This window comes from Schistocerca cancellata, chromosome 6, assembly GCF_023864275.1.
Source record: "Schistocerca cancellata isolate TAMUIC-IGC-003103 chromosome 6, iqSchCanc2.1, whole genome shotgun sequence".
Taxonomy (NCBI): domain Eukaryota; kingdom Metazoa; phylum Arthropoda; class Insecta; order Orthoptera; family Acrididae; genus Schistocerca; species Schistocerca cancellata.
In genome coordinates this window covers 141,916,790-141,941,598 of record NC_064631.1, presented here as the reverse complement: position 1 = coordinate 141,941,598, position 24,809 = coordinate 141,916,790, and the positions used below count along the sequence as shown (strand labels likewise).

Genomic DNA, 24,809 nt, shown 5'->3' with positions numbered 1-24,809 from the left:
CATAGCGTAATTTCATAAATTTGTTACTGGACTTACTAGCTCTGTTAGTGAAGCAGAACACGAACCTTACGGGTCTTAGGAATGGAGGTTGTGGGAGGGAATGTACGTCGTACCGCCGTCATACGAGCTGCGGGTAATCTGTTCCCTACTGTTGCCCGGAAATTAACGGCAATGCGACATATTTTGGTTGTCTTTGAAACTAATTTTTTGTAGTGATGTGTACACCAACGGCTAATGGAGTTATAGAACTGGTCCGAGAGATTAAAACGGGAGACACCACAGACGAAAGGAAATGTCAGATACTATGAAGAGAGGTAGGAGACCGAATAGGAAATGTGGCAGTCAGAGATGTCGAAGCAGTGGCTGCAAAGACTGGAGTAGATGTACGAGGATAAGTCAATTATTATCCGCAAAGTAGTTACAAAATTTTATTGTAATTAAATAGGAAACTTACAAGAACATCATTTTTCGACATAGTCTCTTTGCGTTTCAACGCACGTGGTCCATCGTTGTACAAGCTTCCTGAAGCCCTCATAAAAGAAGGTTTTTGGCTGAGTTGCGAGCCAGGAATGCACCGCTTCTTTCACTGCTTCGTCCGAGGCAAATCGACGGCCTCTTAACGCCTGTTTGAGTGGACCAAACAAGTGATAGTCAGAAGGGGCAAGATTGGGACTATATGGAGGATGGTCCAGTACTTCAAATTTGAGTTTCTGCAGCGTTTCAGCAGTGTGGGCAGCAGTATGCGGACGGGCATTGTCGTGCAACAACACAACACCTTTTGACAGCTATCCTCGGCGTTTGCTTCGAATTTTAGGCTTTAGCCTGGCAGTAAGCATTTCACTGTAACGTGCACTGTTTGTTGTGCCCCTTTCCCCATAATGTTCCAGTACTGGACCTTGTGCGTCCCAAAAAACCGTAAGCATCAGTTTTTCTGCGGAACTTTTTCTTGCACGGCGAATTTGGATGTTACCATTCCATACTCTGCCGTTTACTCTCCGGCTCGTAATGAATGGAGTCATGTTTCGTCACCAGTACCGATCCTGTCTAAGAAGTTGTCCCCTTCGTTTCTATAGCGATCCAAATGTTTTTTGTTTATGCAACTGTGTGAGTTGTTTTGGGACCCATCTTGCACAAACTTTATGGAACCCAAGTCTTTGTGGATGATTTCGTAGGCAGAACCGTGATTAACTTGCAGACGATGTGCCACTTCGGCAGTAGTTAATCGTCTGTCTAAGAGAACCACTTCACGTGAACGCTCAATGGTTTCTTCATTTGTGGCGGTAAACGGTCGTCTGGCTCCTTCATCGTGCGTAACACTTGTGCGACGATTTCGGAATTTTTCAATCCATTCGTAGACACTCAGTTGTGGCAAAACACTGCTCCCGTACTGTACCGAAAGTCTTCGATGAATTTCGGCCCCTGATACGCCTTCTGACCACAGAAAACGGATCACTGAAGGTTGCTCTTCTTTGGTGCAAATAGACAGCGGAGCAGCCATGATTAACAACATGGCAGCGATAACGAAACTAACCTTGCAGCTTGAAAATTGGTAAGATATAACAACAAATAAACAAAGCAAGCGTCATCAACGTAAAACGACAGTACTATCAAAATAAACAAAAATATAACCAAATTGCGGATAATACTTGTCATACCGTTGTACATTGTGGAAGAAAGCACAAACTGTAGAAGACTCACAAGATCATAATAAAGACAGTAATATTAAAAATATGAAATGAGGAGACTTATATATGATCAGTCACAAGGTATTAAAGAGGTCTATAATTAGATACGTATGACAAAGAAAAATGTGTTTTAACGTATTTAGTTGCTTACGACTCCTGCAGGAAGGAATGTGTGATTTACCGGTAGGCAGGCCTCTGTGTTCCATGAATGTCCACAGTCTTGCCAGGGAAGGCGTTCTCGCAGAGACATGGCCAGAAAGTACAGCGGGTAGGCGATGATGACGTTATAGTACGTCGTGCATAGCACGTTGACCACCACGATGGCCAAACCGGCGCCTGTTAACAGAAAGAGATAGACCGTGAGCGCTACAAAAGTGTGCTCTGAGCTGTGATGAATAGAGCTCAGAATTTTATATAATATCAACGCATGAAATACGTACATATTTGTGTAATGAAAATGGGTAAAAATTTATGTAGAGTGGATTGGGGTATGATGGCAATCAGAGGTGAGATGCATGTTTACTCAGAGTGCTTCACTCTGCCAAGAGACAGCAGCACTCGTCAGTCTGCAGGTTCCTTGCGTCATTGTCTTGAGTGGGAAGCGGTGGATGCAGTCTTAACGGGTGTTTTTCACATTTGTGAGCTTGAAATCTGTGGTAAGTGCTCCGATTTACACTGTAAAATAATTGTAAGCGGGTTTCAAAACAATAATAGTGCTCTGTATCCACCTGCCTTAGTTATAACTGTGTGTTTACCATTTAGTATGTATCTTAACATATGTTTTGCATGTAGTTACACGCACCCTGTTGCCATATTGGAAAGGATATTTCAAGTGGCATCTCACCATGAACGCTGTGGAAGACGCTATATTTTCTTTGGGGTCTTCACATTAACTTCTATATGTATTAATTTATTTAAAGATAATGCCTAGATGTTACGGATTAGCGACAAATAGAGAACAGTAAAGAGAAGAAAGATTCCAGTTAGCTATGTAACATGTGAAAACTGGTGGCATGAGCTGCTTTAGAGCTTCTGAGGCATAAGTACCTCCATATCAGACTTTAAAAAGACTATTAGGGAAGAATGATTAAAAAAAAGAAAATAGGAATGCGACATGAAAGTGAGTAACTTAGAAAACCCATTTCTTTTTCTTTTGTCATGCAACCAGCACAAAATTTAATTAATTATTAATCTATCGGAACAATAACAAATTAAAGGTTCATGTTAAAATAGCTATTGTAATAATTCATTGTAATTAACAGCATTGAATATTGATGTAAATGATAATACAAATTTTAATTAAGAATACTTCATTGTATTTTTAGGTTGTCTTGGTACAGAAAACGAGGAACAACTTGTGTTCTACATTAAGAGGCTGCAGGCTTCCAGATTTCCAGCTACTGGAGAAGGAGTGCGAAAACTGGCATTTCAGTTTGCTGAAAACGATGGTATTGCTCATCGTCTCAACAAGGATGGCGGCATGGCAGGGTGGGATTTGTTACACTCATTCTTGAGATATTTTCCTAGTCTTGTGAAGAGGAAACCTCAGGGATTTTCTATCGACAGCGCAATGGCACTCAACAGAGAAGACATTGAAAATTATTTCAGATTGCTAGAGAATGTTCTCTTACAGAATATTTTAAATGACAAATCAGGCCATAGATTTAATATGGACAACTACAGTTTTCAGATGAACCCCAGAGATGCATCAGTTATTGCAAAAAAAGGTTCCCCAATGATCAATCAAATGACCTGTGGAGAAAAGGGGGAAAATCACCATAATAGCATATTGTAATGCTGAATGGCATTTTTTGCCTCCAGCTTGTATTTTAAAGGGGGAAAACAACAAATGTGAATGAGGGGTTCTGTTCCAAATGGTTCGAGAATTTTCATGAATGAAACCTCAGCGTATATCGATTCAGTGACATTCATGTTGAAGTTAAAGGAACATTTTATCCCAAGGAAACCAGAAGGAAAGGTTTTGTTAGCCCTTGGTGGTCATATGCCTCACAGGTCTGATACTGAGATGTTGGAACTTCTACATCTACATCTACATCTACATCTACATCTACATCCATACTCCGCAAGCCACCTGACGGTGTGTGGCGGAGGGTACCCTGAGTACCTCTATCGTTTCTCCCTTCTATTCCAGTCTCGTATTGTTCATGGAAAGAAGGATCGTCGGTATGCTTCTGTGTGGGCTCTAATCTCACTGATTTTATCCTCATGGTCTCTTCGCGAGATATACGTAGGAGGAAGCAATATACTGCTTGACTCTTCGGTGAAGGTATGTTCTCAAAACTTTAACAAAAGCCCGTAGCGAGCTACTGAGCGTCTCTCCTGCAGAGTCTTATCTATCATCTCCGTAACGCTTTCGCGATTACTAAATGATCCTGTAACGAAGCGCGCTGCTCTCCGTTGGATCTTCTCTATCTCTTCTATCAACCCTATCTGGTACGGATCCCACACTGCTGAGCAGTATTCAAGCAGTGGGCGAACAAGCGTACTGTAACCTACTTCCTTTGTTTTCGGATTGCATTTCCTTAGGATTCTTCCAATGAATCTCAGTCTGGCATCTGCTTTACCGATGATCAACTTTATATGATCATTCCATTTTAAATCAATCCTAATGCGTACTCCCAGATAATTTATGAAATTAACTGCTTCCAGTTGCTGAGCTGCTATATTGTAGCTAAATGATAAGGGATCTATCTTTCTATGTATTCGCAGACATTACACTTGTCTACATTGAGATTCAATTGCCATTCCCTGCACCATGTGTCAATTCACTGCAGATCCTCCTGCATTTCAGTACAATTTTCCATTGTTACAACCTCTCGATACACCACAGCATCATCTGCAAAAAGCGTCAGTGAACTTCCGATGTCATCCACCAGGTTATTTATGTATATTGTGAATAGCAACGGTCCTATGACACTCCCCTGCGGCACACCTGAAATCACTCTTACTTCGGAAGACTTCTCTCCATTGAGAATGACATGCTGCGTTCTGTTATCTAGGAACTCCTCAATCCAATCACACAATTGGTCTGATAGTCCATATGCTCTTACTTTGTTCATTAAACGACTGTGGGGAACTGTATCGAACGCCTTGCGGAAGTCAAGAAACACGTCATCTACCTGTGAACCCGTGTCTATGGCCCTCTGAGTCTCGTGGACGAATAGCGCGAGCTGGGTTTCACACGACCGTCTTTTTCGAAACCCATGCTGATTTCTACAGAGTAGATTTCTAGTCTCCAGAAAAGTCATTATACTCGAACATAATACGTGTTCCAAAATTCTACAACTGATCGACGTTAGAGATATAGGTCTATAGTTCTGTACATCTGTTCGACGTCCCTTCTTGAAAACGGGGATGACCTGTGCCCTTTTCCAATCCTTTGGAACGCTACGCTCTTCTATAGACCTACGGTACACCGCTGCAAGAAGGGGGACAAATTCCTTGGCGTACTCTGTGTAAAATCGAACTGGTATCCTATCAGGTCCAGCGGCCTTTCCTCTTTTGAGCGATTTTAATTGTTTCTCTATCCCTCTGTCGTCTATTTCGATATCTACCATTTTGTCATCTGTGCGACAATCTAGAGAAGGAACTACAGTGCAGTCTTCCTCTGTGAAACAGCTTTGGAAAAAGACATTTAGTATTTCGGCCTTTAGTCTGTCATCCTCTGTTTCAGTACCATTTTGGTCACAGAGTGTCTGGACATTTTGTTTTGATCCACCTACCGCTTTGACATAAGACCAAAATTTCTTAGGATTTTCTGCCAAGTCAGTACATAGAACTTTACTTTCGAATTCATTGAACGCCTCTCGCATAGCCCTCCTCACACTACATTTCGCTTCGCGTAATTTTTGTTTGTCTGCAATGCTTTGGCTATGTTTATGTTTGCTGTGAAGTTCCCTTTGCTTCCGCAGCAGTTTTCTAACTCGGTTGTTGTACCACGGTGGCTCTTTTCCATCTCTTACGATCTTGCTTGGCACATACTCATCTAACGCATATTATACGATGGTTTTGAACTTTGTCCGCTGATCCTCAACACTATCTTTACTTGAGACAAAACTTTTGTGTTGAGCAGTCAGGTACCCTGAAATCTGCTTTTTGTCACTTTTGCTAAACAGAAAAATCTTCCTACCTTTTTTAATATTTCTATTTACGGCTGAAATCATAGATGCCGTAACCACTTTATGATCGCTGATTCCCTGTTTTGCGTTAACTGTTTCAAATAGTTCGGGTCTGTTTTTCTCTGTTTAACTGATCAAGGTAGTTTTCAGATAAAGCACTTAAAAAAATTTCACTGGATTATTTGTCCCTGCCACCCGTTATGAACGTTTGAGTCTCCCAGTCTATATCTGGCAAATTAAAATCTCCACCCAGAACTATAACATGGTGGGGAAACCTACTTGCAGACAGATATGATGTTATCTTGATACGCTTGCCTCCTCATTCAGCACTTTTCCTATAGCAACTATATCGATGCCTCCTCAACTTGCTGAAGCACTTCTTCTACAAGGTAATGCATACCTGGACGACGTCTTGGGCAGGAAAGTGTTACGAGCCCAGTTTGGACCAATGCTGAAGGAGGTGCGGCAAAAAAGTGCAACGCCATCAGACGCCAGTAGTACATTTGAAACCTGTAGTGTCTTTCAAGTGAATGCTCAGAAAATACCAGAGGAAGCATTTGCTATATCTGACGATGTGTTGGCGAAGATTAAGCCTAATGAAACCAACAACGTTGCTGTTAGACAAGAAACTCCAAGTGAAGAAAATGCTCCTGAAGCTGTTCTTTCTATAAATGTGGGACCCTTCAGGTGAAACAATGTAGCAAATGAACCAACTAAATTGGGAGTTAGCAACGATTGAGGACGTGTGTCTAATCTACATGTTACAACTAAAGCAGGGGCATCGTTTCAAGATACTGACCTGAACCACCTGAAAAAAAAGGAAGAAATCAGCATAGGTGTTGACAAGCAAGGAAAACCTGAACATCATGAAGTCCACGCAAGAGGCAAGCAATAGCATGAAAAGAAAGCTCCATCAGTCAGCCAAAAATGCAGGGAAGGAAAATCGACAGCTGATGATAATGACTGTGTTCAGATCAAAATAAACTACTACGATCCCAATGGACCCCAAGCGGATTGAATCTGTTGCATCCATTGTCAAAAGTGGCTTCATGAAGCATATATTAAAGAAGCAGGTATGTGTAACAACTGTGCTGAAAAAGAGAGATATCAGCCTCAGCAGATGTGGAAATCACAATAAAACTGTTTACATTGTATTATTTTACAATAGATCATATATGATTATTGGAAAATGCATATATCTTTGTCAATTTTTTTTGCCATGTTGCCCCAATCTTTGGGGTGAGATCCATAGTACACCAACATTTAAATAAATTATGCTATAGAACAGAAATATAGTGCTTTTGTATGTACATGTAGTTTCAGTTGAAAATATATTGTTAAACTTGCAGGTTTAATCTTGTTGTGAATGTTACCTTCTAAATTTCACATACAACCAAAAAGTGTGGCATCCTCCCCCAGTGGTACTCTAATATCAAAAACTTTTTTAAAGATCTGTATTACTAAACGCTATCTGAAGCCCAGAAACCAGTCCCAGTTATAGCAGCAAAACTTCGACTTTCAATATTTCGCGAAATTATTAACCAAATTTAAAAATTTAAAATGCTCTCGTAAGATACTCATTAAGAGATATAAATAATATTATATTAAAAGTTTAACACAATGAGACAAGTATTGCAGCTGTTAGAAACTGTGTGTTTGCATTAAGACAGTGTAACTGACGGTGCGCAAATACTCGGACTTCATTCATCCTGAATTTGAGAATGAGATCACTTGGCGACTTCCAAAAAACTTACATATAATTTCAAACTGTTACAAAACTTTTTCTCACTTACAGCACCCAGCATAATGATGAAAGGAAAAAAGTTTGTTCACTGTTCATGCTGTCAATTTTCAGCATCAGGTATTACGTTTTGATTTATTACTTCCTTACTACTAGCTCTATTCGCTACAGCATTTGCAGAGAGTGTACACATATATCACTGAACGCACTTGCAAACTTATATCATTGTACGCCACGTAGTTCAGGAGATACAAGATCATAAATACTGAGTTGAGTGAAAAACTTGCTTTTGCTTAAAATGGAGCGCAAATTATCCTGTTTATATACATCCAGTGTTACATAATGACAGCACTTTGCGCTTTCTAACAAACGTTAAGCATAATTTCAAATCTTTCCTAAACTTTTTCTCCTTACACGATTAAAGGCTCTGACTCATTTGTAAAGTAATCAAATGTTCAAAGCTGTTTTGTACTTCTTACTTTGAAAGTTTATATTGCATTAAAAAAATAAGTTATTTTCGGTCACGTCTGATATTATTAAGATTTCCTATCTTCCCTTACATTTTGAGGTGCAACAAACAACCAGGAACTTTTCCAAATTCTCTGCAGTCAAAGAATGTCACCGATCAGAAAAGAATTTTACAGGAGGAAACTGATCTCTCCACATAGCAGAACGTTAATGGTGCAAATTTTAGGAGATGACTGATGTCCACAGCGGATAATGCAGACATAGTGAGAACGAAAATTAGGAGAAAAGTTCGTCTTGTTGCAAGTTTTTGTGATTGGTGGAGGGGTAGTTTAATGAATAACATACTAAAAATACTGTCTGGTGAGGTGTGAGCATGGGTGGGGTTAAAGGTCACCTTTTTACGTTTTTCTTGAATGTCTCGAAAACTGGAGTTTCTAGCGGATGTATTTCACGATACAAATTTAAACTGCATTAAATTTTCTACAAAAGAAGCCCCATTCATTTAACCCTAGGGTTATCGCTTAACACCTCCGGGCTGAGATGCCTTGGTCCATACATAAAACTCTCCCCTGTCGTTTCGCCTTGGACTGCGGAAGACATCCTCTGAGGACAAGCGGCGAACTGCAACGAGAGCGCGAGTGAGCGCCGTATATATAAGCCATCCAGAGGGCGCCGCTGTCAATCACGTGACGTCGGCTGTGCTATAATCTCTGATATTGCCAACTTTGTCAATTGAAATTAATCGATTGTCACGCTGTTGCTGCAATGTTGACATCCATATCTTATGCACCTTAATGCCTTTATCTTTTCTATTAAAATTATTGCAGTGTTTGGCAATCTCAATAGCCTCTCTGTACATTCGCGCATAATAATGCGATGTCTTTGCTATGACGGTCGTCTCACTAAACTTTATTTCATGATCACCTTCCTGAAACACATGATCCGCTACAGCTGATTTATCAATATGTCCGAGTATGAGCGCCCATGGCGGTCAATATTGAATATCCGTGCACCCAGTAAACAGAAAACACGACGTGAAAGGCGTGCACAAATTTTTTATTTTGTGATGTTATCTCCTCTAATGTTAGAAACCTTTATATTTCTGGCATGCAAAGATGCAAATAAGAATAATTTTGATAAATTATCGATGCTCTAACATAGATATTACTATTTCTTTTTCTATAGCAATCGTGACTTTTCAGATGGACATCCTAATAACCATGTTCTTGATAGTAGTACACCAAGTACTACATGGGAGATTGAAAGGAATTCTGACTGGGAAAAATGGTAATACACAGTGTTTTCCAAAGAGCAAGATACAAAGTAAATACAATAATGTCGTCACCCATAGACGGGAGCATTTATAAGAATGGAACCCTTCTACACAGAATTGCGTCATGAGAGAATACGCTGAACAACAACACTACCTTTACAAAACAGAAGTGAATCTGCCCTGATGGCGCAGATATGTGGAAATGTGGCTTGATGAGAAACATTGTAATTTGATTATTGGGAATATGGGATTTGTGGGCCCCCTTGATAAAAGACTTTGTCTATTACCCTCAAACTAGTTTTGACAATAACTCGCATTAAAAAAAAATTCTGCGAATTTTATTGTTTCTAACATCTTACTACTGGTTTCCCCATACAGCACTTGATTCACTGGGAGAACGATTTGAGAACTTCGTTTTTATGTGCAAAAGCTCTGTAATTGTGTGATATCGTAAATGGCAATTACTTCTGCTGTTCGATTTCCTGTGCTGTGCATATGTTTGATAGACACTGTTTTACTGACAGACATGTAGTTGTTGACGAAAGTTCAGTAGAAAGGGAGCCGAACGGAAGATTTAAATTAACTGAGAAAATTTTTGGAATGTGGAACGCACTGTTTCTGGAATGGCGTGATTGAATTTGTAGAAATCCAGAGGAGCGCCTGGAAAGACGGTTCATGATCGGTGTACTGTAGAAGAGATGTTCAAGGAGCTTAAATTTGAACCTTTGATAGGAATGCGAACGTATTCTCGTGAAACCCTGTTGTCTGAATTAAGATAACCTATATTCGAGAGAAACCGTGCAAACATTTTATGGCCTCTGACCAATACCTCGTGTAGGTATTGTGCGAACAAGATAAAGGGATGTGACGGTAGGAATCATAGCCTTCACTAAAATATAATAATGTAGTTTAATATATGGTCAGAGATATACACTGAGGTGATGAAAGTCATGGGATACTGATACGCCATATACAGATTGTGGTGTCACCGCCAGACACCACACTTGCTAGGTGGTAGCTTAAATCGGCCGCGGTCCATTAGTACATGTCGGACCCGCGTGTCGCCACTGTCAGTACTAGCAGACCTAGCGCCACCACATGGCAGGTCTAGGAAGACGGACTAGCACTCGCCCCAGTTGTACGGACGACATTGCTAGCGACTAGACGTACGCAGCCTTCCTCTCATTTGCCGAGAGACAGTTAGAATAGCCTTCAGCTAAGTTAATGGCTACGACTTAGCAAGGCGCCATTTGTAACATTGCATGTATCTTAATGAGTCTCACTTGTATCATGAAGATTGCTGTATTCATCAGAGAATTAAAGTTAAGTATATATTATAAGCTACGTACTTTTCTTGCTACCATTCAATAGTTATCCTGTTCCAGAATTCACGCCCGTCTGCATTACATCGCGTGCCTTTCGGCTACCTCCGAGTGGCGTGGCTCTTGCTACGCCACAACACAGATGGCGATAGGATCGCGTACACAAGGTTGGAATCACGTGGAAAGGTTTCCGACGTGAATGTGACTGCAAGACGAGAATTGGCAGATTTTGAATAGTAGTTGGAGTTAGACGCGTGGGACGTTCCATTTCAGAAATCGTTAGGGGATTCAATACTCCAAGGTCCACGGTATCAAGTGTGCCGAGAATTAGAGATGGGGGATCCGCTCTTGAACTAATGCATAGAGTTGAATCTTTCAAAGGAGTGAACAATCAGTGATTAAAAAAAAAAGAACGGTAGCTCCAAACGTTTCCCACGGCAGAGAGAGAGAGAGAGAGAGAGAGAGAGAGACGGAGCATATCAGCAGCGCCTCTGCTGGTCAGAGCACTGTGCACGCCACACAACACAGCCAGCGCCGGCCTCTGCCCTGCTTCTACCTTGGCTGCCTGCATTGTGCAGTGCCCCATTGGATTTTGTGTTTCACATATGCCGTGCCGTCTCTGTGCGTCGTCTGCCGCCTGCAGTGTCTGGCGCAGCGTAACTTCGCATTGCACTCTGTCGGCGATCGTTTCAGTCGCACGTCCTGCCCTCTGGGCAGTTGATGCGAGCAACAGGACAGAGAGCCACCTAGCGGATAACATAGGAACTACTTGCAACAACCTCCTCGCAAGGGAACGGACGATTTGTCTCGGAGCGGGTGAGTTCACCGCTCCCCCCCCACCCTCGGAACTCGCCCGCTCAACGCTCGCCCCACTGTCTCGACTCTAGCCAGAGCGTTGAGAAAAGCGACTCAGGTGTCACTCTGGTCTCTGCAGTCTCAGCTCACGCAGTAATACAGCTCGCAGCTCGACCTGCTCGACTCAGCGCCTCTGCATCGGAGTTTGTCTCTACTGGATATTGTTCTTCGTAGTAATACCGCTATGTATATTACATTATTATGTTATGTATACATCAATTGTTTTTATTTTCTTTTTCTTTGTTTAAACTGATTAGATTAGGTTCCTGACGACTCCTCTTACTATAGGATTTTTATTATGGACACTCTAATTTACGCTTTAATTACGAGCGAACCGATAAACGTATCGCAAAATGTGATACACCAGTATTTTCCTTGTTTTATTCTGCGTAAGGCTATATGCAGCACTTTCGTTTTACAGTCAAATTTATATTTTTTTTTCTTATTCTGGTACGGATTTTGCGATTTTAGGCGTCTTCGGAAGGAAACGTTCACTTTAAAAATATATGGCTTGCGTTGTATTTGTATGAGGTCAATTAAATTTTAATACATTATAGCCAAATATATTGTTAATGTAAATCTCAAGTTACAACATATTCCGATCACCCAAAAAACCACGATAGTGCAAAATAAATCAATAATCCAAAACTTTGTCATATCGTGGAAATTTCAATAAACAATACAAAATTCTTACTCATTATCTGTGTTTCTTCAAAATAGGATCAAATAAGATCAAAATACAGGTATAGTACTGGAATAAACCAAGTTTAAAGGGCAATGTGCCTTCCATTTATTTTCTATTGTAAATGAGTGGTGAGTCATGAAAAAGAGCTAATTCATTTCAGGGAGTGAACAGTTCTGATCCAATCTCTGAAAAGAACAGTTTTGCCCATCTCTACCGAGAATACCACATTTCAGGCATTATGTCACACCACGGACAACGCAGTGGCCGACGGCCTTCGCTTAATGACCGAGGGTTGCGGCAATTGCGTAGCGATGTCAGGCAACAATGTCTGAAACACCCGCAGTCATCAATGTGGGACGTACGACGAACGTATCCGTTAGGACAATGCGGCGAAATGCAGCGTTAATGAGCTATGGCAGTAGCGAGTAGCTTTGCTAACAGCGTGACATCGCCTGCAGCGCCTCTCCTAGGCTCGTTACCATATCGGTTGGCCCCTAGACGACTGGAAAGCAGTGGCCTGGTCAGATGAGTACCGATTTCAGTTGGTAATAGCCGATGATATGGTTCGAGCGTGGCGTATACCCCACGAAGCTTGGACCCAAGTTGCCAACAAGACGCTTTGCAAGCTAGTGGTGACTCCGTAGTGGTGTGGGCTGTGTTTGCATGACATGTACTGGCTCTGGTCAGACTGAACCGATCATTGACTAGGAATGGTTATCAGAATGAGATTTTCACTCTGCAGCGGAGTGTGCGCTGATATGTAACTTCCTGGCAGATTAAAACTGTGTGCCGGGCCGAGACTCGAACTCGGGACCTTTGCCTTTCGCGGGCAAGTGCTCTACCAACTGAGCTACTCAAGCACGACTCACGCCCCGTCCTCACAGCTTTACTTCTGCCAGTACCTCGTCTCCTACCTTCCAAACTTAACAGGAGCTCTTCTGAGAACCTTGCAGAACTAGCACTCCTGAAAGATAGGATATTGCAGAGACGTGGCTTAGCCACAGCCTGGGGGATGTTTCCAGAATGAGATTTTCACTATGCAGCGGAGTGTGCACTGATATGAAACTTCCTGGCAGAATAAAACTGTGTGCCGGGCCGAGACTCGAACTCGGGACCTGTGCCTTTCGCGGGAAAGTGCTCTACCAACTGAGCTACCCAAGCACGACTCACGCCCCGTCCTCACATCTTTACTTCTGCCAGTACCTTGTCTCCTACCTCCCAAACTTAACAGGAGCTCTTCTGCGAACCTTGCAGAACTAGCACTCCTGAAAGAAAGGATACTTCAGAGACATGGCTTAGCCACAGCCTGGGGGATGTTTCCAGAATGAGATTTTCACTCTGCAGCGGAGTGTGCGCTGATATGAAACTTCCTCGAGTCTCGACCTGGCACACAGTTTTAATCTGCCAGGAAGTTTCATATTAGGAATGGTTATGTTTGGCTACTTGGAGACCATATAATGCCATTCAGGGACTTCATGTTCCCGAACAATGATGGAGTTTTTATGGGTGACAGTGCGCCATGTCATTGGGCCACAATTGTTGGTGATTGTTTTGAAGAACATTCTTGACAGTTGGAGCGAATGATTTGGCCACCCAGATCGCCGGACATGAATCTAACAAACATTTATGCGATGCAATCGAGAGATCAGTTCTTATAAAGACTACAGAACTAAAATTTAGTTTAGCTTATTTTACCATGACGTAAGATTACTGTGAGTAGCATATACCTGTATTACAGTAGGCATTAAGTACATTAACGTTGTGTTAAATAGTATCAAATGTACTAATATACCTTCAGCTTATGATTAGCGCGTGTACTACCAGAAGTATTATTAGAACACTGCAAAATATTCTGTGTACATGTATTAATTGTTAGGAACAAAACGAGCTACTAAAAATTTACCTTTGAAGAGAGGGCATATCCTGAACATGGTAATACAGCCAGTGCTGGCGAACTGCCCAATCGACGTTTCCATGAAGAACAATGGTATTCCACACAGCAGCAGCATAAGCAGGTACGGAACTAGGAAAGCGCCTGAAACAAGAGCAATATGAGGTGGCATTATGTTGTTGTAGTGAGTGTGCTCAGATGAATGACACTTGTTAAGGGACTTTTCCGGCGACGTAAACAAAAACTGATCTGTTCTGCATGTTTTACACGAACTAGTGGGATGAGGTCTGCTTGCAAAGAACTGGACACGATTCAGTAACAGATGTACGCAAGTGTGAAGCTTATCAGTTATATCAATCCCGCCACTTTTTCTATTTTTATTTTTTTAATAGGTGATTACTTAACGTTGTACAGTTGATTATTTTTGCCATCCTCTACTCTAGGTTCTAAAAACTGCTTTTATACAAGGTGATTCAAAATTATGTTAACACGCGAATAGTAGACATGTTTCTACTTGTGAAATGTGTATTTAATTGAAATTAAATGAAAGTAGTCGTGGTACGTAATTTACGTAATGGTCTCAACTTGTTTGGCATCATGTGTAGTTCATAGAAACCATGCTATGTTAAAGCTGAATATCGTTCGCATTTGATGCGTGGTTAATAGTTACATATTCATCCCATTTTAGTGGTAACATTCTTTTGAATCACCCCTCGCTGTGGATGATTGGTTTATCAGAATACAAGGACATGAGAAATTAACTTCTTGCACATTCAAGTTCCTTTTAGAAGGTTCTGTGAAACTGTATTAGTTCTGTTCGACTAAATTTACGCTTTTGGGACTGTTTACATTCATCCTAACGACACCAAAGACAACGCAGTTGCGAGAATCATATCCACGGATTAGCATGATTCCCCGTTTAGAGTACGACAATTCATGGGGTGTCTTTCCAGGGTATATAGTACAATGTACATAAAACAGCTACAGGTGGGCAAGTAACGTAGGCAAACACAAAGATTACAACTTACAACAGTAGTTTATTTTGCACTTCAAATCAGTTCTAAATTGTTAACCATTGAAACATAGACGTAAGTGCTAAGACACTGCGCAGCCGTTGCGCAATAATAAAGGCACTGGCAGACCGTGCAATTACGGTTATACTGTCCGCTGGAAGACCGGCGGACGGAACCTGCGATAGGTCTGGCCGGACTGTGAAGTTCGACTGATCCAACGGCCCAAGAACGAACGGAAAGTCATTCATCCATTTGGTCCAGCTGAGGAGCGTGCAGGCACACAGTAGTGTGCTGTGGGCTGAGACGACAGGCCGATCTGCATGGAACTCGCGATTCAGATGCCAATCAACAGCAGTTTGCGGAGAAATTCATCCAAAGATGTGTTGTTTGAAGCTGACTGTGTCGTTTTAGATGGAAACTAAGGATTTGTTCGTCGCTTTCCTCCTCACTACAAAACATTATACAAAATTTCTCCAGTTCTGTAACAGCTTTACAGTAACAACTGTTATCGTTCTCCGAGCTCGAGCGGTTCATAGTGTGACACCTGAGAAACTCAGTATATTCAAAAACTTCTCAAAAAATGGTTCAAATGGCTCTGAGCACTATGGGACTTAACTGCTGAGGTCATCAGTCCCCTAGAACTTAGAACTACCTAAACCTAACTAACCTAAGGGCACCACACACATCCATGCCCGAGGCAGGATTCGAACCTGCGACCGTTGCGGTGCCGCGGTTGAGGACTGTAGCGCCTAGAACCGCTCGGCCACTCCGGCCGGCCAAAAACTTCTCACCATAACCGAGAACAGGAATGCAGTATTAACGAACGATAGCAAAGAAACAGTAATGTGCTTTCCCCGATTATGCCTGCTTACAATGATTTTCCCTATTTTTTTGTAATTGTGTTAAAAAGTAATGCAATTTGACCATTTAGCTTCCAAGTGATCCCTGTGGTGTCACAGCAAGGCACCACACTTGCTAGGTCGTAGGTTTCAAATCGGCCGCGGTCCGTCAGTACACATCGGACCCGCGAGTCGCCACTGTCGACGCTAGCAGACCGAGCGCCGCCACTCGGCTGGTCATACGGGACAAGCTAGCGCACTGGCCAGTTCTACAGCCGACTTTAATAGGAATGGTTCACTCGTTATAGCTTCAGAGATCTCATTTGCAGAGACGCTAGTTAGCATAGCCTTCAGCTAAGTCAGTAGCTACGACCTAGCCAGGCGCCACATACAGTTTATGCATTGACCATTGATCTATACGTGTGAAGCAATCAGAATTGTAAAGGAGTATTCGCAGTTCATTCTAAAACTGCACTTGTAAATATTATTGTACAAAGTCAAGATCGACGTTCAGAGCTGATGCTGAATTAAAGCTAAGTATTTAATTGTATTCCTGTCTACTAACTTTCTAATCACCTAAGATGTTCCAGATACATCCCGTCAAGTATAGTTCATTGATCCTCACGTCAGCCTACATGATCAACGCGTGCAATTAATGGCCACATCGCCGACCGGGGTGGCCGAGCGGTTCTACGCACTACAGTCTGGAACCGCGCGACCGCTACGGCGCAGGTTCGAATCCTGCCTCGTGCATGGATGTGTGTGATGTCCTTAGGTTAGTTAGGTTTAAGTACTTATAAGTTCTAGGGGACTGATGACCTCAGCAGTTAAGTCCCATAGTGCTCAGAGCCATTTGAACCATTTTTGAATGGCCACGCCTCGCGATCAGACCAAATTGCGTGAATCACCAGGGTTACCCTTTTTCCATGAGGCCGATACTTCCGCCTCATACATTACAATCCCTGTGTAGGACTTTGTAGACTGCTTCACATGTTTCAGGTATAGTTGTCCCACGTGCCAATGGCGATAGATGGCAGAAGTCTTCAGGTCTTCCAAATGACTCGCCGTATCCAGGGACCACACAACTGCTGAGTTGTTCATGAGGAGTGATCGCATTTCACATCACCGTATTTTTCCTGTCATTGGTGCCAACAATGACAACAGTTGTAAGTACGTACTTTCATCCATTGTACGGTAATCGTGCCAGTCTTTTCGAGCCAGCTTCAGTTACAAGAACAAAGTGGCGTGTGAATATGTTTGTCTCATCAGTAACCACTCTTTATACCATGCCTTACGTGTTTTCTTCCGTTTTTTCTTAATCTTTAATAACATAATTAAGGCACGAAATGCGAGCACATCAGCATAGCTCGGGGACATGATGACAGTCGATCCTTCTGGCCCACGTTCAACTGAAACTACGTGGGACATTCAGCAGATGTGACCGCTGGTCTTCCGGCTGACAGTTCGGGTGTAAATGACGGGCCTGTCGGACTATGTGTGTGGCAATTAACTCTGCTTACAGGTAAAGTAAAGTCCGTGGTGCACAGCCCGAGGCCGCGCTATTGGCCTGACTGTATAGCCTCTCATTACCGTAGGAGGGAAAGGGTAGCAGCCTCATTGCCCCTGCCGTTTTTTACCGATGGGAAAGATTCCCGGTACACATTTGATAGCATGCTGAGTGGAACTGGAGCCGCCATGGAGGGTCTGAAACTGTGAAAATCCCCACTTGTGTCTGGGACCTCATCAGTTCCTGTCAGAAAGGTCTCAGTTCGTAGTAATTGACGGAAAGTCATCGAGTAAAACGAAAGTAATATCTGGCGTTTCCCAAGGAAGTGTTATAAGCCCTTTCCTTGATATACATAAATGACAGGAAACAATCTGAGCAGTCCTCTTAGATTGTTTGCAGATGATGCTGCCATTTTACATCTTGTGAAGTCATCAGATGACCAAAACCAATTGCAAATGGTTTAGACAAGATATTTCTATGGTATGAAAAGTGGCAGTTAATCTAAATAATGAAAAGTGTGAAGTAATCCACGTGAGTACTAAAAGAAATCCTCTAAATTTCGGTTGGAAGATAAATCACTCGAATATAAAGGCTGTAAATTCAACTAAGTACCTAGGATTTACAATCACGAATAACTTAAATTGAACTGTCACATGGATAATGTTGTGGGGAAAACTAATCAGCGACTACGAATTATTGGCAGAACACTCAATAAGAACAACAGGTCTTCTAAAGAGACTGCTTACACCAAGCTTGTCCGCCCTCTTCTGGAGTATTGCAGAACGGTGTGGGATCCGCATCGGATGGGACTGACGGAGGACATCGAAAAACTTCCAAGTAGGACAGCCAGTTTTGTGTTATCCAGAAACAGGGGAGAGAATGTCACGGACGTAATACATGAATTGGGGTGGCAGTAATTATAATAAAGGCATTTCTCGTTGCGGCAGGATTTTCTCGTGAAATTTCAATCAGCAATTTTCTCCTGCTGTTGCGAAAATATTTTGTTGGCGCCTGCCTATATAGTCAGAAACGATCATCATAATACAAGAAGAAGAATCAGAGCTCGCACAGAAAGATTTAAGTGCTCGCTTTTCCCGCCCACCGTCCGAGAGTGGAACGGTAGAGAAGTAAGTTGACGTTGAAACCTCTGTCGGGAAATTAAAAGTGAATTGCAGAGTAATCATGTAGACGTAGATGTAGGTATCGGCGTACGGATAACGCATATCTTGTACTTTACAAAGTCATTGGCGAGCTATGGTATAAGGCGACCGTAGATGTTAGCCCAGATATCTTGATACGCTTGATATTAGTCGACTTTGGAGATTAGGACATCGAGATGAATTCATCATGATATTTCTGACACCACTGTAGCATCAGTCTGCCTTGCGGTAGTTATGCGATGTCCAATGGAGAGAACAACGGGCACGACGGGGTGCAAGTAGTTAGTAACAATACTGTCAAACCATAGCGTTCACGGTGTCATCTACAACAGTTAAAGGTGATCAACGGCCTCCGCAACATATGTGCCTTGCACGGTGTATTTATCGAGCAACAATTTTACTGGAAGACAGAGTATCCTGGCAGGAGCGTCGAAGGTGATACAGTGAGAGGCACCTGAGAGTGGGCGAGGGCCTCTGAGAGCCAGGAATGTGGCCGGGCCGAGTTGTATGATCGGGTCTCATCTCCCTATACAGCAGTTCATGACATCCATTCTGTACTCAAAAATCCGCCATCTCATTTCCCCACATCCACCGCTGCTGGCGACTCACCTCCAACTGCGCAACGCTACGCGCTGTTAACATCCAGCTGCCCAACACTACAATGGCAGACAACAATGCAAACTTAACTGTTGTTTTAAAGGAGCTTTGAGATGATTTAAACTGTTAGTAGGCTGTTTGACTGTTGTTTTAAAGGAGCTTTGAGATGATTTAAACTGTTTGTAGGCTGTTTATGTTTTCTCATTGGCAATGTTACGTAGCGCTCTGGTTGTGCTGTGTGCAGTCTGTGGCTAGTTTGCATTGTTGTCAGCCATTGTAGTGTTGGGCAGCGGCAGCTGGATGTGAACAGCGCGTAGCGTTGCGCAGTTGGAGGTGAGCCGCCAGCAGTGGTGGATGTGGGGAGAGAGATGGCGGAGTTTTGAAATTTGTAAGACTGGATGTCATGAACTACTATATATATTATGACTATTAAGGTAAATATATTGTTTGTTCTCTATTAAAATCTTTCATTTGCTAACTATGCCTACTAGTAGTTAGTGCCTTCCGTAGTTTGAATCTGTTATTTAGCTGGCAGTAGTGGCGCTCGCTGTATTGCAGTAGTTCGAGTAACGGAGATTTTTGGTGAGGTAAGTGATTTGTGCAAGGTATAGATTAATGTTAGTCAGGGCCATTCTTTTGTAGGGATTTTTGAAAGTCAGATTGCGTTGCGCTAAAAATAAATATTCTGTGTCAGTTTAAGCACAGTCGTGTATAATTGTTCTAAGGAACATAAAGTAATTCGGGGAGTATTGGAGGCGCACAAAAAGTACTCATTGGCATGAAATGTAGGAGAAATATAATTTCTTGATAAATACTAAACATATCTTCAGAAATGCAATCAGTCCGTGCAGGATATTGCACGGTACCAATATTGTTCTAAAAAGCCCCGCTGAAACGAAAGTGCGAGTATTAGTTGAGGACCAATTGGATGAAAATCAGTGTGGGTTTAGGCCTCGTAGAGGTTGTCAGGACCAGATCTTTAGCTTACGGCAAATAATGGAGAAGTGTTATGAGTGGAACAGGGAATTGTATCTATGCTTTATAGATCTAGAAAAGGCATATGACCGGGTTCCTAGGAGGAAGTTATTGTCTGTTCTACAAGATTATGGAATAGGAGGCAAACTTTTGCAAGCAATTAAAGGTCTTTACATGGATAGTCAGGCAGCAGTTAGAGTTGACGGTAAATTGAGTTCATGGTTCGGAGTAGTTTCAGGGGTAAGAGAAGGCTGCAACCTGTCTCCACTGTTGTTCATATTATTTATGGATCATATGTTGAAAACAATAGACTGGCTGGGTGAGATTAAGATAAGTGAACACAAAATAAGCAGTCTTGCATATGCGGATGACTTAGTTGTGATGGCAGATTCGATTGAAAGTTTGCAAAGTAATATTTCAGAGCTAGATCAGAAATGTAAGGACTATGGTATGAAGATTAGCATCTCCAAAACGAAAGTAATGTCAGTGGGAAAGAAATATAAACGGATTGAGTGCCAAATAGGAGGAACAAAGTTAGAACAGGTGGACGGTTTCAAGTACTTAGGATGCATATTCTCACAGGATGGCAACATAGTGAAAGAACTGGAAGCGAGGTGTAGCAAAGCTAATGCAGTGAGCGCTCAGCTACGATCTACTCTCTTCTGCAAGAAGGAAGTCAGTACCAAGACTGAGTTATCTGTGCACCGTTCCATATTTCGACCAACTTTGTTGTATGGGAGCGAAAGCTGGGTGGCTTCAGGTTACCTTATCAACAAGGTTGAGGTTACGGATATGATAGTAGCTAGGATGATTGCAGGTACTAGTAGATGGGAACAATGGCAGGAGGGTGTCCACAATGAGGAAATCAAAGAAAAACTGGGAATGAACTCTATAGATGTAGCAGTCAGGGCGAACAGGCTTAGATGGTGGGGTCATGTTACACGCATGGGAGAAGCAAGGTTACCCAAGAGACTCATGGATTCAGCAGTAGAGGGTAGGAGGAGTCGGGGCAGACCGAGGAGAAGGTACCTGGATTCGGTTAAGAATGATTTTGAAGTAATAGGTTTAACATCAGAAGAGGCACCAATGTTAGCACAGAATAGGGGATCATGGAGGAACTGTATAAGGGGGGCTATGCTCCAGACTGAACGCTGAAAGGCATAATCAGTCTTAAATGATGATGATGATGATGATGAGAGCCCCGCTCGAGATTACGATTTTTAAGTTTGTTATATATCGGGTTCTATTGATCACAGAGATAAGGGATCAACTATTTTGGATAGTCCTTGGTCTAGCGACCAGTTCTATACCGATCGGAAGAACTGGAATACCGTACCTATTCTGCAGTGCAGGGTGAAAATTTAATCATTACACACTATCTCCAGCCCAGGAAAATTGAGCAAATAGGCTGGTTTTTCTGCGTTAGGTGTAGATTACGGTGGACCTTATAGGACCACTTCTTTAATTTATTTTCATGACAGATCGCCGAAAATTTTACCATATGGTCTTAAGACGATATTCTCGGAGAGTTTTGAAACTTTTATCGGTATTATTATCTGTTACCGATATCCAGAGGTTCAAATTTACTGTACTTACACAGAAAACCGCAAAAACCGGTTTTAAGCAGGTTTTGCACCGTGAGTCTCTAATATCTAAATAACTAACCACAACAAATGGCTCAAATTTGTACTGTACATTCTTTAGGGATTATTCTAGAGATGAAAATATCCCGTTTTCGAAAATCTGCATCTGTTATCAAGATACACCCGAAAAACCGTGATATTTGGGTACCAAAAGTACCAGTTGTGGAAATGGCTACTTCTATAATTTCTGTTGATGGCAGATAGTCAGAAGTTTTACCACATGCTCTTAAGATGATATTCTCAGAGAACTTCGAGACTTTTTTGATATCATTATCTTTTACCGAGATCCAGAGGTTCAAAGTTACAGTACTTATGCTCGTAAAATATGCACGTAATATCCGGCCTGAGGCGTAAATGTAGATTTAACTGACGTAGTGAACACATGGCGAGGGTTCTATAGTCACCCCAATGATTCTGAGGTCACCAAACTATCCTTTTAGGCAGCATTTTACATCAATAAATTTTAATGACTTACTGTCTCTGTGTAATGAGTCCTTAACGCCTATACGAATATGTCCCAAATGGTGCTGCAGTAACAAAATATTGGCTAAAAAGGGCCTTAATTTCCAACATGTGTGAAAAGAACTGAAAATGACTTCCAAAAATTGTGTAAAACTGGAAAGACTGGAAATTCATTAAAATATTTCCTCACAACATTTTTGCTCTTTTGTGATAATCCGGGAATTTTAGATGAATCGCGATGAGTGGGAAGCGAGACAAGACATAAAGGAAACTATTTTGTGTTAATCTTATATTATGAGTAATTATTTGTTGTTTATATGTGTCAAACTGTATGAATGTATCGAAACTTCACTGTTCCAAAGGGTTCGATCATTACGAGCTGCATACGCTGCTGTAGCAGAGAAAAGAAGGGCACCAGCGGAAAAATGCTCTTGTCGGAGTACATAAAGGCGAACGTGCTACCTTGAAATGAAAAATAAGATGATTGATGACCATACATAGGCTTGGAGGGGTGTGGACTCTGGCGAACATTAACATTTAGGTATAGGGGTGGGCACATTTTGGACCAGAATTTTAAGCACGTGGGTGTAGGGGAGAAAACAAGTGGGGCCCTTTCTCCCAGAATTTTTGAACTCTGAGGTATGGTGGAGACAGTGGCAGTACAAAGCAAGACAAAAGGAGACAGTGTAAGGGAGAGAGGAGACAGTAGCTGTGGGATATAATGGAAATAAATGGGAGAAAAATTGGGTAGTGGGAGAAAGACATATACAGTGACAGATAGATGCTGAGTATGAAGGCTGCCTAAAGGAGAGATTGGGTAAAAGGATTTAGAATGTTTTGTGTTAAAAGAGCGCGAATATGTTCGCACATCATAATTTTTGGTGTGTAAGGCGGAATGAGGTTTGAGGCAATTGGTTCCCCATTTTTCTGTCAGAGTCTTCTAAAGACAGGAGCATTTTTCCGCTGGTTTATACTACAGTATCATACGTTACATGAGGTACTGGCGGCGGAATTCGAGCGAATTAACGGTTGTTCATGGTGCGGTGGTATACGCACGTGTGCAGTCGAGCCAATATTAATACAGTAGTACAAACTTCAGTTGCATGTTGGATACAGCGTTATCCTATATTACAATACATGTCAACATTCGAGGAAATTATACAGACTGTTACACTGTCACTTCATTGTGTTTAGGAAGTGGATACCCCGAAAAAATAGCGCGAAGTGGTCTGACGGAGCGCAGAAGTTCATCTAGGCCTATAACTGTTCCTAATTTTCTGATGGCGTTAACAAGAATGTAAACATTACTTGTAGATAGTACTGTGTCTGCAAATGCTTCATTTTCTATCCAAAAGCCAGTGCTCATCACACCACGTTTAGATGTTTTTGCTTCAGCTCTTATCCTTACCACGGAAACAATAAACTACGGAAGTTAGTTTGTTATTAATGGCCACAGAATATCTTCTATGATATTTGTTTACTTAGTTAAGTATATTATTCTACGTAACATTGTTCTTCTACGAAAATGGAGAAAGAGGGGTTTCCTAATTACAGAACTGACACTGAAAGCTACGTTTGCTGCCTCCAGTACGTAATTTTTTTCGAAGCACGTTTTCTGCATTCACATTTCTGATCTCCACACACAAATTTTCAATCAGGATTAAAGCAGGTTTCGGTAGCTACAAATTTAGATAACATAAACATATTTCTAATTTTCATTGTATTTAATTATAATAATTTCACGGAAAGAAAACAGTTAGTAGCACACCTGCGTGATGTGACCTTCCTAAAATAATGCTCTTAATTTCACACTCGTTGTGCAATGAAGTCGTTCCGGCACTTTTACTGCAATACACAGCTTCCTTCATCCCAGAACAAGTTCGAAACGACGCGTTACTGGACATTGCTTTATGTCTCTATTATTTCAGGAAACTAGTAGTAACTATTATGATACACCTTGCATAATGTTCTATTACGATCAGAAGTATTTGGAATGCAGAAAACAAAAAATTGTCGTAAACCATGTCTTCAATTTCCGACTGCGGCTTTGAAAGAACTAATTCACCAGTCAGATGCAAAGGTTAAATATATCGAGAAGGATTACTAGCGCTACGATGCTTTATGGAGTAGGAGACTGAAGAATAGTAATAAATTGATTTGTAAAGTAGTGACGAAGACTGTTATAAGGAGCCTAAGACCATCACAGCTAGGGAACTGGATTATAGCTCAACCATGACCTACATGCAAGGGAGAAAACTGATATGAATGACAGACTTACCAGTTCGGCTTCAGATGCTATTCAGTAATGAATTATTGCAAAATGCGTCTATGTTCCATTTAATTTACTTTCACTTCACATTAGAACAAAAGGCTAAATATTATACTAAATTACACAGTGACGAAATGTCTCGTGCCAGTAACGCGCCGTTATGGGGTTCTGTCCCTACTCATTCCCTGGTGTGTCCATACACTTCAGTAAATAGACATCAGCGCGCTCGCATGTAAACCACCATGAGTGGCGCAAGGGGTAGCATGTCTATAACAATGTCGATGG

General features: G+C 41.7%; 1 protein-coding gene across 1 annotated transcript in view; it reads right to left on the bottom strand.

The window, feature by feature from the left end:
• The window catches only part of LOC126190973 (sodium- and chloride-dependent glycine transporter 1-like), a 139,618-nt gene that overhangs the window by 56,096 nt on the left and 58,713 nt on the right, over window positions 1-24,809 (bottom strand). The window contains exons 4-5 of the mRNA XM_049931642.1: window positions 14,072-14,203; window positions 1,867-2,021 (exon numbers count right to left, since the gene is read on the bottom strand). Of these exons, the coding sequence (XP_049787599.1) occupies window positions 1,867-2,021; window positions 14,072-14,203 (287 nt within the window). The remainder of the gene's footprint in view (window positions 1-1,866; window positions 2,022-14,071; window positions 14,204-24,809) is intronic.